We start from the raw sequence: 17,252 nt of genomic DNA, 5'->3' as shown, positions 1-17,252 counted from the left end.
AAGCATACCCCCTCGTATTACCGCAAACTGCACATACTGAAGCTTTTCGTTCCGGCTTCTTGTTTTCACGAGCTGAGCAGTAGAGAGTTGAAAAACTGTTGTCCTTCCTGTTTCACAGAGAACAAAAAATACTGTTTAAGCACGCGTCACACGTGGGAATTATTTAGCTTTATAGCGTTCTCCTGTTCCCTTTGTTTTGCCGCATTCGCATAGCGCGCTGAGGACAAATATATAAGCGAATCACTATAAGCGATATCGTTGAGCTGGATTGTCGCACAGTGTTATTTCCCTAACACTTTCGTGGAAGTAATGATGATTACATGGGTGCGTGCTTCTTTTCAACGCAGGTCATACTGATGGTGCTTTCTGCATCAACGGGACCCTTCGTAGGCTTGCTGTTATTGGCGATTGCGTTCCCATTCGTGCATACGAAGGTGAGTAAATGACCATATTGTGTCCAGTCGTTTTATAGCTTTGGGTCTCATTAGATAAATGGTACGCGAGTAATAGGATAGGCTCTTGAAAACTAAACAATGCTTTGTCACACCTGGTGGTGTCTTGTTCTGCCCGCTCGCTGCTCTACAACGCGCATGTGATGGCTGTGTGGGCTATAATAGCTTACAGATCAAAAGTTTCGATGCACTCCAACTGGTTTTATGCTGTTCCTGCACTACGTCCTTTTTTCGCTTGCCAGCTCAACATGCTAATCAATCGTTTTGTCTAGACATCCGGCATTGAAACACGGCACGTTTTCATGGGCTTATAGTATGGCGCAGAAACATTCTACCTGTTCATATAATTGGACAGGCGTCGATGTACAAACGAAGCATGCAGGTATTAATATTACGTCATAGAACGTCTTGTCAGATGGAGGGCTATTACAGTGTGGGGAAATTAACGCTACATTTGCTGATTCTGTTAAAAACATTCATGAATTTGCGGCAATGACTAGAAGCGCAGCTTAAGTGATTCAATCGTGTTGTCAAATTTCTCGAGGCCACTGGTAACTAAATCCTACTGAATCGTGCACGTTGGGAGGGCACTGTAGTTTTGCAACAACAAATAGTTGTTAGTACGAAATTTGTTCATGCGTGCCATAAAGTGATAACTTTGCGATTGTCTCATTAAATGAAATACCTTTACTGTTTTGTATAGTTAAAACAGTATTTTCGCCAACATTTTTCATTTCGAAGGTCGAGTTGTTGGCGTGTCCTGTATATGAGGGGCACTAACGCAGTTCATTTCTTTGTACCGAACCATATTTCTGTTCCTTACTTCTTAGGGTGCGGGAATTTCGACGCTTCTGTTCCTGGGTTTCCAGCTACTGGTCCTGTGGCAAGCAATCTACACTGGAGACAAGCCACCACTCATGCCGGTAACGCTCGACTACTGTCCGGAAAACAGCACCCACGTTCAAAGCAGCTCAAATTTTACAACGGTTCCACCAAGTGCAAGGTGAGGACTCAGCCACGGAAGTTTGCCATGGTGTCAATCGTCACGCAGATCTGACTGACGAATCATCACAAAGGCGCTTGTCAGAAATGAATAGCTTCTTCCACTTGCTTATTAAATGTGATAAATCGAAGATTGCGTCACAGGTGGGACCGGCTATCCTACAATTATTGGTAGAGGACAGAGCAGAACTAAAGCAAACAAAGATAACAAAACTGCAAAACACTATCAAATGTCTATAACAAAGTCTCATACCAGACAAAGCAAATCCGGAAATCAAAGAGAAAAATAAAGAATGGTATTATACAAGAATATCACAAACGTGTAAGCGTAATGAGATAATAGAGGAAACAAAAGGTACACGCTAATTATCGTTTACAAAGAATTTATTATTTCACAGTTGATGAAAAAATCTAGTAGAACCTAGAAAGCTAATCTTTCTTTGTTGCGCTAGCTATAGTTGAAGCACTTTCTGTACAGCGAAGGAACGCCTACCTAAAGTGTTCAGACGACTGTGCAAGATCTTTCACTGCTTGTGCTGCTGCAGGCCCTCAACAAGAGAGTGCTCAACAGAAGCTTCTATTTCAATGCATTGCAGGAACTCAGATAATGTCGTGTATTGCATGTGTTACAAGAAATGAGATGGATATGCTCCCTCGAGGCACATATTGTGTAGGTACACGTCTAGTTAGCAGTCAGTCTTGAGGTTTACAGAGCAGCGCATTCGAGGGTCAAGGTGATACTAAAATGGCGACTTTGCACGGCAATAAAACTGTCTCCTCCCGTATAACTTGTTTCGCAGGCCACAACCGAGAATTTAGCATCCGATGGTTACAAGGAAACCAGTGTTAGTTATTTGAAATATGTGCCTCAGATACCAGTTTATTTGCGACTTCATTGCCTGCTATGCTAATATGGATAATTTGCATAGTAAATTGATCGGAGTACAACAAAAGGCAGCGAGGGTTAATATGACATGGAAATCATATTTAGTGCCAGCGAACAAGGACAGAAGCGAGACGACACCACAATGAGCTGTCTCCCTTCTGTCCTCGTTTACTGGCGCTAAATATGCTTTCCAAATCAGTTTACCAACACGCCCAAGAAATGACAATGGAGAGTTAATATTTTTGTAATTTCTTCCCACAGAAAGGAAGCGCTAAATTAGAAACAATAATGAATCAGTGCCTGCTCGACTGCTTCAGGATCAGAAAAGATGACCCATTTGCTCTTGTACTGACTGTCGGAAACAAATTTTGCAGTTTGAAGAATGCGTAGTATTGAAACTGCACAGTTGTGCAGATTCTCACATCTTAATCTATGATCGCCCAGCCAGAACACGAGTAGACAAATAATTTCTCATTATGATACTGAATGGACTTTATTGGGAATTCGAAATTGTCCAGCCAACAAAAAAAGAGAGAGATGCTACGTATCACGCGCTTGCCAAGATTAATCATTCTTGCTGCTGAGTTCTTCACATTGCCCCTAAATGGAAAGTACAATGGAAATGTTCTCTTAGAGATATGACGAAAAATGGATGGCTAGTGCGACAATAGCTCTGCTAATTTTTCAAGTCAAAAGAAGAGTGATAGTTGAACGGCATGCCAAGTTACTTCAAGGCGAGTGTAAGGTCAGGATTGAGATCATGGTAAATCAAAGCATTCTGAGTTTGGTAAGTTATGCTGCTGAATCGATTGCATTGAAGCGCTCATCGCGGTCTTGGTTGCGAAGTCTGTATCGCCTTCTTTTTTTCTTTTTTATTCATGGGGAGAGAAAACGCTTGAGCAAAGGACATTTTTCTCAGAAGTCGCAAAACAAAGAAAAGCAGCATGATTACTCTGGAAGCATAGCGAGGGAAGGACGATCGACATAGACTAGACAGGACAAGCGCTAACTAAATGCTACCAGTGTAACTATGTACTACCAGCCAGCCCAAGCCTATACTCTTCCATGCTTACAGGGTAACTATGTATAACCAACCAGCCCAAGCCTATACTCTTCTCAATATTCTACATTGTTTTTCCGATACTGTTTCTAAATATTATTTGTTAAAACTCCACGCTGTTACACTTACCACGCAAATGTAATAGTTCGGCGAGTCAGTACGTTATCGACCATCGAAAAAAACTGAGCAAGAAAGTTGTAGAATTCTTTTCTTGCTGTACAGTTTTTTTAACACGAAAGTGTTTTATGCCGGGGTCCATCAACATCTTCCTGTAACTGACGTGATGTCGCGCGAATGTGTAAAGTATGCCATCTACGGGCAGAGATGAGGCCTCCATCTAGGAGCGGTGAAGCCAAGTACTGCATCATGACACTAACGAGCGCCGACAGTGAGCGCTTCGGTAGTCTCAGCGCAGCGGAGGCTCTAACGTGGTGTAACCTGGTGTAGGCGGTTTAGCCCTTCACCTGAGGCCACGAGGCAGTTTCCGCACATGGTTCGTATTTCGCGCCCGATTAGTCTGACATGTTGTCGCATACGGAATGCAGCTTCAACATGCATCAGCAGTGCTTACATGCCACCTACTGCTTCGCTTGAGATGGCACTAACAAAACCGCTGCGCTAAGCCGCGCAGAAAGGCAACAACGTCGCCTGACGAATCTCGTTTTGATCCGGTGAGAGACACACCAGCGTGAAGCAGAAAATTTTTGGGCGTTCGGGGCGCACACTGTGAACTCTGCCCATAGCAGTCCTGAGGCTGAGCGCGCCGCAACTCAACTGGCTGCCCAAGAAACCACGGAGATGGACCAAAATGCTCGTACTTTCGCCGAAACGATTCGGCAGCAGGACGCCTCGGTCGCCGGCCGCTCGCCAGCACGATCGCCGGCCCACAAAATCGCGCTCCTTTCGCTGCAGCGGACCGGGAGTTCAGGAAGCAAATATGCAACAGCTTTTGTGCAGACACGCTTCAGAGGGATCAACCATAAGTTTCTCATTGTAGATTGCTTGGAGTAGCCGCCCAAAATTTCAACCTGGCATAAGCTCGCCATAGTACACAAGCAGGCACGCAATCATAATTATACTCTGGCGTGCAAAGCCGGAAAAGTGCTGCTATGATTGTTGAGATTCTCGAGCGTATATGACCGCTGTGACTAAATGAAGGATACACGCTTCACTGTGTGTGCGTACCTGCTTACTGTGCGCTTTTTTTTCATTCTTCAGCTCTTGCAGTCCTCTTTCCCCCTTCCCCAGTGCGGTGTAGCCAACCAGGCGCAGCCTTGTCCCTCATACTTCCTCTCCTTTTATTTCTTCGCTTGCTTAAGCCATCACACCTTGAGCTAACGAAAGCGACGCCTTCTGTACATTTTCCTTGCAGGACACACACCTCCGACTCTTTTCACTTGTCTGCCTTTTGGAGTTGTCTCTTCAGCACCTGCGGCACAGTCGTGCTTGGAGTACTGATAAGCGTTGCAACAGGTAAGTGACCGGTATTTGCATAAAATGCTAAATTCGAGCGTCTCGCGTGGAGGAGAAGGATAATGTTTGCTACAGGCGAATTTGACCTTGTTCGAATTGCCGGAGGCACTTACACATACGAGATTTCTAGCGAAGGCACTGGGGTGAACATTGAGATGGCTAGGCGAGAGAAAAAGAAGCAATCAAACTGCGCGTGGACTAATTCGTGGCAACTTATACCAAGGATTTCGGTGCACTTCACTGCATTGTGTAGCAGATAATTTTCTCTCACTTTATTTTTCATATCGTGTTACAAACATTACGAATAAACCGCGATATAACATGGTCTCCGTGCTCGCGCGCACCTTTCGCCAATTCAGCTCATGCACTCCCAAAATACAGCCCTGCATTTCTGAAAACGAACACTGACTCTTTGGGCAAGTTTTATGGCCTTTTCACAAATTCGTAAGCCTGCCAAAGGAAAATGGGGAAAAAAAACCAAAGGCACTCTTTCTTGCTTTTGTTTCACGATGTTGACGCTTTTTTTTTTACCAAGGACATTGCTTCATTCGTTAGAGTGACCGAACTTTGGCAGCTGAAGCGTCAATTAGCGGGTGTCTGATAAGGAAAATTGCTTGTACCATTTCGCTGGAATTTTAACAAGAATTTCCTTATAAAGAGAAATTGTTGCTGTCTGAAACAGTTCGTTAGCTTTCGGATCGACCCATTTTCCTTCTCAAGCCATTTTCGTTAGAACTGCAGAAGACGTGCAGGCCTTGTACGTATTTCCCCTTCAGTCGCAATATACACATTTCTGTACACAGCATGTTTTTTTTTCCAGTTTAGTGCAGCAGTAATAAGGAAAAAAGGACGGAGTATAAACTGCACTTAAGTTTAACCTCCTGCTTCTATAATGAGGATTTCACTACAGTGGGTAGTGTTCTATAACGCACAACCATTCTATTTTCGCCACAGCCATGTTTTATCCGACGTACGACGTGCTGCGTTCAGTTCGCAATGGTGCGAGAGCGGTTTTTGGTCCCGCGTAACCTATAGAAAGAGTAAGTAATGTGCTCGCGTGCTTTGAGAAATGATTCAATTCAAAAAGCTAGACACACGACATGGCTGTTCATACCGTAAAGCAAAATTTATAAACTGCGCATTAGAACGACACAGTAGAAAGTGTGCAAAAGGTCATCCTACCAACTTTACTTTCTTTTCGTGGATTCCGTCACTAGATCATTTGAAAAAGTTATGTGCCGTCGGCATATTTATAATAATCCATCATAATCTGTGATAATGGCATAATATCATGATTGTACAAATGGGAGATTTCGATTTAGATAAAGTGGCCTTGCAGTTGAAGTTGTACAGTTGTGTTTGTCTAAAGGGAAAATCGGACATCCACCCGTTCGTAGCAATTGCTACAAAGGAAACCCATACGGGTTCTTTGAAAGGAAAGCCTCAAAGTTGAAGAACCAGGACGAATTTTTCTGCAACTTTGAGGCTTTCCTTTCGAGGAACCCGTATGGGTTTCCTTTGTAGCAATTGCTACGAACGGGTGGATGTCCGATTTTCCCTTTATTCATTACTTCTCTCCACCTTGCGGGTTTCCGCAGAACTACTACGTCAGTTGTGTATGTCCTTTCCGTTTATGTCCTTCTGGGGCTCTCGTTTCACGGCAACGTGTACAACAAACTAGCTCGTGCTATCGATAGTCCTTCTCGCTAGCTGGTCTGTTTACCCCCTCCCCCCCCCTCAAAAGAAAGTTAAATTCTGGAATTTCACTTGCCATAACCACGATCTGATTATGCGACACGCATTAATTAGGGACTCCGAGTCAATTCCAACCACGTGGGGTTCTTTGACGAGCACTCAATGCATGGTACACGGGTGTTTTTATCATTTCGCCTCCTTTGAAATTCCACTATTTACTCCGATCTAATATAGTTCATATTCAGGGAAGGTAGCCCGTCCTAAAGTTAACGACGACAATGAAATGAAGACGACGTTTTCAAGCAAAATGACTAGTGGAGAGACAGGGACAGAAAATGCAGTTTCGAGCTTTCCAACTGCCGCAACAGGAAAACATCTGTTTGTGCCTCCGTTGAGCAGTAGTTTAGTATTATCGGACTATTTTACAAACGCATGACGAAGGGCGTACGTAGCTACTGCATGTATATATTTTCAGATCTAGAATTACGAAAATAGTGCCCACTGCGTCTGCAACTTCTTGAGCTTTAGGTTTTATTGATTGTGTATGATCCAGAGCCTTCTTAACACAATTCTGATCAGCCAACACCCGCTAATTAAGTGGCGTCTGAATTAGGTTTTGCGAATAGTGCACAGCAGTGTTCCACTCGCGCAAAAGCCTGAGGAACTATTCAGCCGTACTTGCGCAAAATTCCAACAGGAAGTATTTATTGCCCTGCTATTAGTTCTTGTGCGAACACAAATAACGCTTTTGAGACCCGCAATAATATCCGAACGTTTCATGCTGCAATAAATTTATGCATACGCTTGAAATTTTACTCGCAGATGCTGTGTAACGTGTGTGATGCAGTTTCGTTTTGAATATAGTTCACTTTTACTGATGTTCTCGTGACCATGACCTTAACTTTTCTTTGTTTCGTTCACTGCATGCTGCTCTTCTGTTCGTAGGTGAACACAAACAGCGGAAAGCTGAGGTGGCACACGTGAGCAAATGGTTTGTTCACCTCTGGAGAAAGCTTGGATTTGTCGAATATGACATGAAAGAACTGGTGAGTTGGAGGCGGATGGCAGCGTTAATTATACTTCAGTGTTTTAGCATTGGAGTACTTCGTGCATTTGATCACATTTAGACATTCATTATTTAACTGAATTGAGATCAATACCACAGTCACGTTCGGCCCATATTAGACTCTGTAGGGGTACTGAAAACCAGGAAAACAACGACTTTGCTCCAGGGACGCGACATCTGCAGCCAGCAGGGCCAAGGATCTACATAACAGCCTTTGGAGGGAGGCTAAGAAAATCGTGGGGCCACAACATTCACATGGGGACCGATTACCAGCGAAACTGTTTAGGCTGCCTACATGGGCTGCCTACATGGGCTGCACAGATAGGCTGGGCACATTATAAAATTACACATTTTTTTCACACGGCACTGCACCACGCCGACACAAGCGCAGCCGCGGTCACCACACCTCCCATGCATCTGCCGCAACCGCTGCTGCAGCCACGCCGGCAACTCTGACCCGCGTGACGTTATAACCACAGAAGAGCAGCTCACGTTCACAAGCGCTGTCGCCCACACTCTTTCCCACTCTCTCCTAGCCGTTTCAATTCCTGTCCACACACTGTGTCCCCGATATAGACCCAAGCCGCCCCGGGTGCCTGACCTGGGAACGCATGCGGGGGATGCATACGGGGGTTAAAGGTAAACAGCTCCACTGTGAAAATATTACGTTAAACTTTATTGAAAGCTTTGACTTCTGTAATAACGAATTCGTCACTCGCAGCGAAAACACAGTTTTCTTGAACAACAAAATTATAAAAATGAGACATTAGAGTTGCGCCGCCTGTTGTGGACTATAGGGCCTCTCCATTGCCGTCAGCACTGGCTGGATTCAGGAGAGCACGTTGTTGGGCGAGTCGGTCGTACTCACTTAAAGAAGGGAATTGCGCTAAAAAAGACACGGACGAGTATGTCCTCCATGTCCGTCCATGTCTTTACTCGTCCGTGTCTTTTTTAGCGCAATTCCCTTCTTTAAGTACTGGCTGGATTCACAGAGAGTGCCATAAAAGGAAGTCATAAGGAAATCACTTCCACTAGCCTGTTATGGCTCGGGCGGTTCAAATCTAGAAGGCGTAGCGGCACCTTCAGCGGCAATTTTAGGTTAGATTAGATTATGTGGCTTTACGTGCCAAAACCACCATTTCATCATGAGGCACCCCGCAGTGGCGGGACTCCGGGTTAATTTTGACCACCTGGGGTTTTCTAACGTGCGCCCTATGCACGGTAGACGGGTGTTTTTGCATTTCGTCCCATACAGGCCAGCAATTTTCTACGCAACAGAGTGATGCGTTGGCACACAGAAAAAGATATACTTCTACGCGAGTGTTCTCTTTATCGAATTTCACTTAAAGGGTGCCTGAAGCACCCCTCGGGCTTAGTGAAAAAACATAGTTCGCGTATAGCATACGTTGCGGTGTTCATTCTAGCCAAGTTTTGCAGTCGTGCGCGGCACGTGGAGCTCGCAAGCCGAGTGCAAGGTCACCCTTCTCTCCAGCGCTCTCATTTCAACAGAAGGTTACTCCTCACTTTCTTCTGGACGCTTTATTTCGCAATACGGCCGATTGCCATGCCCGGCTAGTATTGGCCAATAGCTCACGTCAATCAAGAAGGCTGTTTGGATCAGTGTGCTTCTTCTTAGTGTTACAGCGTATATTTATCGACGAAGTACGATAAACAGGCCTAAATAAGCGAAAATGGGCTTTCAAATTCCGATAATGCTTATGTACTTCCCGAAGACGCCGACTATAGTCTGCTCACGCTAGACCCCGGCCACCAGCGCCGTGATTAAACTTTGGCCAGCTTGCTAATCGGCGTCGTAGCCGTCTGGTTTCGTCAATTTGTACTAGTTTTGAGCGTTCAACTAGCCCATGCGAACTCCATGTTCAACCATGCGAAACTTAAGCTCAGACCACACGCACGCTTGCAAGCGCGCACTCACTCCTGGTCGCGCCGGGTTAGACGCATTGGCATACTACCTGATAGCGCTTCAAAAATGCGGAAGTTGGATGTGGCTACTATCCATTGCTCAAGCTGGTGACGCACAAAGCCGGTGAGCACCACGTAGCATGGTCAGACTAGTGCATACGAGCACGAGCACGAGCACGGACTTAATCCCTGTTGTGCTGAAAGTGAACGCCGCGCTTACTCAACACGGTTAATAAAGTTATTTCACTCACTCACTCACTCACTCACTCACTCACTCACTCACTCACTCACTCACTCACTCACTCACTCACTCACTCACTCACTCACTCACTCACTCACTCACCATGGTTGCCTGTAGCTGCGGTCGGCTACATAGCGTAGATACCGCGGACTCCACGGGATGGCGCCATGAGTCCACTGGCTAAGCGCACTGTGGCCCTTAGAGGATAAACCGCGTTCGGCTTACGTTTGGCGCGTCGTTGGAGCCAAAATGGGAAGCATTTAAAATTGACTATACAATTGACTAGACAGTACGCCAAATGTGTGACGGGCGTTATATACGAAATACCGGTAAAATGTGGGAAATCCTACGTTGGACAAACGGGGAGATGTGTTAATGACCGGGCCCGGGAGCATGAATTGTCTGTAATGAATAAAGGTAATGCGCATTTACCTGCGCTATGCACGGTTTGCCTGGAAGGCAGATGCGAGCCACTGCTGCGTGAGATAGATACTTGGAAGGAGTGGTGATACGTTAGCAAGAGAACTTTTGGAGGCATATCACATTAAAGAGAGAGGCACGAGTTGTATTAGTGACACGCCTGTTTTTCTGTTTCAAAACGAGTTGCAACTGTTAAAAACGTCACTGGAATCGCTCAAGGCAACACTGATGTACACATGCGCATTTGTTCATTCTCCCGGTCCTGCTGCAAGAATAAAATCAGTTCAAGTTCAGCGCTCAATCTGTCGTTTCGTACTCTTCCTTCCCAAGTCTTTATTTTCCTTTTTTGGCGTAACGATGTATTCTTTAGATCCAAAATAAAATTTGAACGGCACGCTGCGGTGACATTCAGAAGGCGGAGCGTTGTGAGCATGCCCCGCTCCGCCATAGCCTTCGCAGTGTTTGGTTGCCAATAACTCCGCTTATACTGAACTGCACATTGAACTACATTTTGCGGCAAAGTATTTTGTGAAATTCTTTATTTTCGCTTTAAATGGCTTTGTCGACTTTTATAAAAAGTGGCTCAGGACCCCTTTAAACGTTTCAGTATTCCTTTAAGTAGGAGATCCTTTTTCATTCACGTATAATTTGCTTACAAGTAATTTGCTTACTTAAGCAAACGACAGCTCTGAGATAGCATAAACGCAATACTGCACCCGCAAAACATTCCGACGTCTCCTTCGCCATCGCATAGAGCAAGGAACAAGCACCGTCGATATGTGCATGACATTACCGCGATGTAAGCGCGGTTCAATGCCCCAACATCGTGTTCAGTTCTACACAAAACTTGACACATTTAATTGATCTAGAAAGTTGAAACAAAACATCAGTTTAACGCAAAATGGGTATTCGAAGCGTACGTTACCGCCAGCTGCACAAAGGCGCTATAATTTCGATTGCGATTATGCGAAGTGATTTATGACGAACCGTATCTATCTGTGCATATCACTTGTCAAGTTTCCAAAAAAGTATTGTGTCCCTTCAAAGCGGCGCACTGAGAGTTACAAGTTAACATTTGCATCCCGCTTGCATTTTCTCCTTGCAAAGTGTTTTATGAGGTGCTAGTTGAGCTAATTACTGTGACATAGAATAATAACTGTTACAGACGTGGGGGAAAGGGGAGGCGTTAGAAAACCTTTTTATGTTGATTTATTAACCGAAGAACTTTCAAAGAAATGTTTCTGAATTTCTTGTAAGTGTGATGCATAAGCCACAGGCAAATAATTCATCGCCGCCTTATCGGATAACGTGAAAAATCGCGTATACGCTTTGTCACCTTCGATTCACTGGGCAAAATGCCCCGTACTCCAGTCTTACGGTGGTATTCCTTGTGTCTCTATGAGAATGACTGAACAGCAAACGAAAAAACATGCAAATTACGCTGCCACGGTATAGAAAATCGCGATCGCCACATTATGCTCAACTTACGTGTTTGCTGGAACAATAAGAAATATATCCTGGCTTTACCATGAAGACAAAACTGTATGCATCGGAGTGCTATGCAAGCTACCGAAATAGTTCATCACAAATGCTGTAAGCTGAGCAAGCATCCGCTAAATACCTAAACCAGCTCTCTTGCGTATGACGATCTCACAGTGTACTCATCTCATTGCCAATAGTACCCAGTCCAAAGTACTCGTTGACTGAACATCCTAATTCGTTTGTGGTTGTTTTTTTGTTCTTTTCAGAATGGAGCGAAAGAAAAAGACGCTGATCAAACAACTACAGCTTTATTACTTAACAGGAACGTGCACAAGCCTGAGACGACATTATGATTGACTGAATATTTAAGGAAAAAATGATCTCCATATTTTTTCATCACCCACTGAACGGCTTCCGCCTTCTCGATAACCAGAGGTTAAATATGATTTTAGTTTCGCTTGAGCAACACTGCCATCCCCTGTATTTCGAGCTCTTGTAGAAACGTTCGCTGACTGTATCAGGCTCGCTTAACTCACTAGAACAGGCGAATGTGGTTGTCTTTGAGTGCATCAGTAAACCCACCTTACCAGAGGCGCTTTGACGTAGAGAGAACACTACTTTCGTATAAATGAAGATCCGCGTTGAGTGTTCTGCATTACGGCTTGAGATTGCACCTCTTCCAGTCATCGTTATTAGCAAGATCACCAATAATTTTATTCGTTCAAATCGCGTTCATCTGTGTGTATTGTGCAAGCGTGTAGGTATACTGAGTTAAATAAAGACACGATTGCTTAACAATATTTTGTGTCAAGGTCTTCTATACAATAAACGTCAGCATTCCGGAGTGCTCACCACAGTATACTGCAAGCCGAAGTCTGAGAAGTTATTTGGTATTGACAATAAAGGGTATGCATGGCTAATCTCCAACAATGAGGTCGCCAAGAATACCGCTTCTCGTTCAAGAAGCAAGGAATAAAGCAGGTTCTGAGGTTCCCATGAAATTGTCGTGTCAGTGGCCCCTGTTGTGTCCTAATACAACAGATTACATACGTGTAATGCAAGTTTAAGCATGGTATCTTCAATTACATAGCTCTGGATAGTGTGTAGATGTGTGCTGTTACGTTGATCAAGACGTGTGAAAAAGTGCGAACATGTGCGCAGAATTTGAACTCTTTCCCGTAGTTTAATTTGCCAGTACAGATTTGCATACCAGTGCGTGTTCTTGCACTCTCTGAAAACGTATTGCTGCGTTTGGGTTATAGCTTGTGTTCGGTTATAGCTTTGAAATTGCACCAAACAAGACGAAGGACAAGTAAGGAGACATCCAGACAATGATAATGCGCCTTATGATTGTCTTGGTGACTCGAAATTTGTCCTAGTTCTTTGGTGCCACTTGCAAGCCAAATATTCTCGCAAACCCATCAACCAGAATAATTATCACCGATTCTAAAACTGCAATCAAAGCCCATGACACCAGTAAGGTGTCCAAAGAGGCAGGCAGAATTCTGCAAGCAGGCAAGGAGAACGTACCCAATTACCTAATTAGAATAATATGGGCGCCCACCCATAGTGCACTCATAGGGAATGAGATCGCCAACGAGGTCGCCCGAGGACTCGCACACCGGGCCTCAGCGCAGGCAAACTTAACCACATGCTGAGAAATTCCAGATCACTACAGAATGGGCAGGAGAAGCCTCCGAACCCCCCATAAATTTCTTACACAGGAAGAAGTAATCTGGCGAAAACTGCAGACAGGTACGTTCCCAAACCCGTATATCCTACAGAAATGGCAGCCTGAGGCAGTCTGGCAGTCTTCCAAATGCAAAAACCGTGAAGGCATAGCGACCCTAAGTCACATGCTCTGGGCTTGCCCAGCGCTAAGCGGTCTACATGGGAACAAAGAGTCATGCGAATCCTCCCTCCAAAGCCAGGAAGAACAAGCCCAAAAACAAGTCATCGGTCAAGGACAGGCCGCCGCCGGAAGCCAACTGATTCCGGCCGACGTCTAGGGGGGAGGTAGACGGTGAAAAGGGGAGCTGCGTCTCACCACAGTCACCCATACTCTCTGACGGGTGCAAATAAAGTGCTTTCTCTCTCCCTCTCTTTTGCTTCCCATGAACTTCTGTACAGGACACTGGGAGTGTTATAGCACCCTTAGACTATCTTCAGCGTTGTCTAGCGCTTTTCTAAGTTTCAAGTTCTTATTCTTTTCGCGATGGTGAGAGCCATAGCACCCCCTGAAGGAGCCCACCTCTCAAATAATTTTTTATTCATCACGCGGGCGCTTGAGAAATAAAAACAATTGTAAAAAACCAGCCGTGGTTGCTGTTAAAGAATACGTTGAGCATGTTTTTGAAGGTGTTTATTTGTGACACCACGTTGCAATATGTGTCATGGGTGGCCCTCTCATTACCACCGTGTTTTATCCATACCACAGCCGCACTGGAGCAAGCGGCTCACGTTTGCGATGAGGCCTGCGCAATGGGTAGTTTGCACGCGCCGGTCCACTTTATCGGTGGCAACGATGATTGCCATGATGAAAGTGACCATGCTTGCCGCCTAACGGAATGGGCTCAGCATGCTGCTGTCAGCCTTCAGCTTCCGTTCGCTTGCAATAATTCCACCCGGTTTCTTTAGGTTAATAAAAATATATATATAATGAACATGTCTCCTCGAATGGGTGTTCATTTTTCGCAAGTAATTAAAACAAGCCGTGGCATCATTTCTCAACACTGTATACATATTCTTGAATTTCTTGCAGTGGGCATTTCTGCGCCCTCGCGTGTACAAAAAAAAGCGTCGATACGCCAGAGGAAAAAATCTTTTACTGTGTTGTTATTCTGCAACAAAAATGGGACTCCTTGCCATGCAAAGCATACGTTTGAAAACGGTACAGTTACTTGGCCAATCACAAATTCCTCCAGTACTCGCGGAACATTGTTACGAGCTTCTTGAGGTCGATGTCTTCGTTTTATTGGCAAACATGAGCCACACAACCTCCTTCTGTATGAGAAGGTTCGCTAAGTATGGCATTGGCAAAGACTTATTTCTGTGATTTTCAGCCTGGTGCAAGCGGAGTCGACTAACTACCACAGTTTTTATGCCTCAGAATCGCCTCTACAGCATTGTGTTGTGCGTTGTTTCCATAATATATGCACATGGCTGTTAAGGTTCACTGCTGCAGTTTTCTTCCTTCAGTTGCCGGATGGACACGTCGGGGCACAGACGACCTATGGCTGCGGTAGGCAACGCGGCGACAGGGACTGGAAATGCGGCCTGCGTAGACTTGTATTAGCTCGCATCGTTTTTGCTTCTAGTCTTTCTCTACACCCTATATCACTTGGAACAAATTCGTCTGAATCGTTTCGATGGCGTGTCGTTTTGCTGCCCCAGGTGCAACTGGTCTCGCTTTAGTTGGTTACGTTCAGGACTTCACTACAAGTGGTACTTTGTATGATTAGTACCCAAGAATAATGGGCAGAACACCTCTGCGTACAAGTTCATCAAAGTTTCATCAAAACTACATCAAAGTGTGTTCGGGATATGCTTGACGTTATTAGCAAACGGGAAACTCGTAGAATGGGGCGCCACAAGAAAATTATGTGAAATCACACAACGGGACGCTACACGCAACAATTTATGCGCTGTGCAAGCATCAATGTGCTAAACAAGCGTCAAACAGAGGTTTCACACAAAAATGCTCGATGATGTGCTCAGCACAAGGGTAATAAAAAACGACCGTGGTGATTTTGTGGCAAATGTGAGAGAAAGGAGAAATCACACCTTTTTGATGCCCCGGATTTATTATTTGAACCAAGTTCACCAAACTGAAAAGTGTTATTCAAGAGCTGACTCGGCACACATTCTGCCTCATCGAGGAGCAAAGTGGTCCGGAGTAGACTACCATCATTTGCACTGTATATACGTATGTGGTATATATTGTTAAGAGCACGGGCACAATGTTTATTTAGGTCTTGAAGTCGGCTACGAACCGCAGAGATAGCCGCTGCACGCTCGTCGTCCTCATCCTTTCTTTTATTTCAGATCTGCAGGTCTCATTTTCGCACTTGGACGAAGCATAGCTCTACTCACTCAGAAAGCCCACCAGGCAGGTCAACTGGCTCGTCGTGGCGTGCATGAATTCAACCTGGCGACATGCGTGATAGTGTCTACCAGCGTTTGTGAGGCTCGCGAGAGTATAGTTGATTTCGCTGAACTTGTCCAGGTGAACATACAGACCATCGTAGTTTGCTAGCAGCTTTTGGCACAAACCACGCTTCTTTGTCAAAGTCTAAAGACAAACTAGATGCCCAGAGGGATAAGTAACGGACCGATGCGGTACTACGTAGAATTCTTTAGACTTTCCTTGCAACGCCAAAGTCCGCAGAAGCGCAAATCACCGAGCCCCTTCAGCTTGGCATGGAGTATGGACGACCATATGATTGCCATGTTGGTAAAAAGGGAACACAGTGTTAAGCTTGTGCCGGGCGTGCGAGCATAAAGAAGACAGAAGGGGCTGTAATCGCTCGGCTTGTGTTTGGTGGTATTGTAGCGTAAGTGATAAAACGTAGAACTTAGTTCTTCTGATTGGACACAACATACCTGGAAATCATAGTGGTGATCGTTCAATTAGAGCGCTCAGTAAGGTCATTTCTGGATGATATGGCGTCGAGGGCCCGAGGTGCGAGTCACATGAACGTAGAAGTTCTTCCACGATATACGCCGTGAATTCACGGGTCTCCATCATAAGTTTTTGAGTGTGCGCCCATGCGTGAGCAGTTTCTTTTGTACAGGAGGCCGTTACGTGCACAGTACGTGCTTGTTGCGATAGAACGGGTCGTAGTGAATAGTGGCTACAATTTGGTTTCCGTGCCTTGTTTGGTTTTGAAGACAATGACATCAGGATAATCAGGTGCCATAGAGGCAACAAGATGATCTGAATTGTCTGCGTAGCCGTCTGTCGTGGTATGTGGCTTCCGGGAAATGCAGTCTGTGTCAACATGTTTTCAGCCAGTCTTGTAGAAAACATTGAAGTTATATACCTTAAACGTAAAGTCCAGCTCTCAAGGCGCTGACGAGCGTAACGGTGCTCCACGAGCCAGCACAGGGAATGGTGGTCTGTGCCGACTACGAATGGGCGTCCGTACCAGTAAGAGCGAAATCTCTGAACGGCAATTATTACAGCTGGACGCTCTTGCTCTGCCACCTTGTCATTGCGTTCAGGTTTGCTTAATGACAGGTTTGCATGAGCAATCACGCACTGACTGTCGTCATAGCGTTGGATCATGAGGGCGCCCGGAGCAACGCCACTAGCGCATGTGTGGATTTCTGCTGGAGTTGTAGAATTGAAGTGTCGAAGGATATAGGTCAGAAGTTCAGCGGGAACTTCAACTGACGAAATCCAGAACCTCACTCACCCAAGCAAAAACAAGAAAGGGGCTGGCAGATGGAATGGCACACTGTGGTATAAACTTTTTTAAAACAGGGTTGAAGTGCCTCAGACAGGCTGGCCAACGTTTCGATAGGTGGACCTATCTTCGTCAAAGGCGGCC

At 45.2% G+C, this 17,252-nt stretch overlaps 1 protein-coding gene across 1 annotated transcript in view; it reads left to right on the top strand.

Annotated features, from left to right (window-relative positions):
* The window catches only part of LOC135905800 (sodium-coupled monocarboxylate transporter 2-like), a 58,896-nt gene extending 46,396 nt beyond the window's left edge, over positions 1 to 12,500 (top strand). The window contains exons 11-15 of the mRNA XM_065436852.2: positions 348 to 434; positions 1,283 to 1,455; positions 4,773 to 4,873; positions 7,514 to 7,614; positions 11,967 to 12,500. Coding sequence (XP_065292924.2) covers positions 348 to 434; positions 1,283 to 1,455; positions 4,773 to 4,873; positions 7,514 to 7,614; positions 11,967 to 12,053 — 549 coding nt within the window. The 3' untranslated portion in view covers positions 12,054 to 12,500. The remainder of the gene's footprint in view (positions 1 to 347; positions 435 to 1,282; positions 1,456 to 4,772; positions 4,874 to 7,513; positions 7,615 to 11,966) is intronic.
* Positions 12,501 to 17,252: the final 4,752 nt, after the last annotated feature.

This window comes from Dermacentor albipictus, chromosome 5 (assembly GCF_038994185.2).
Source record: "Dermacentor albipictus isolate Rhodes 1998 colony chromosome 5, USDA_Dalb.pri_finalv2, whole genome shotgun sequence".
Classification (NCBI taxonomy): Eukaryota; Metazoa; Arthropoda; class Arachnida; order Ixodida; family Ixodidae; genus Dermacentor; species Dermacentor albipictus.
This window is presented reverse-complemented; position numbering and strand designations above follow the sequence as displayed.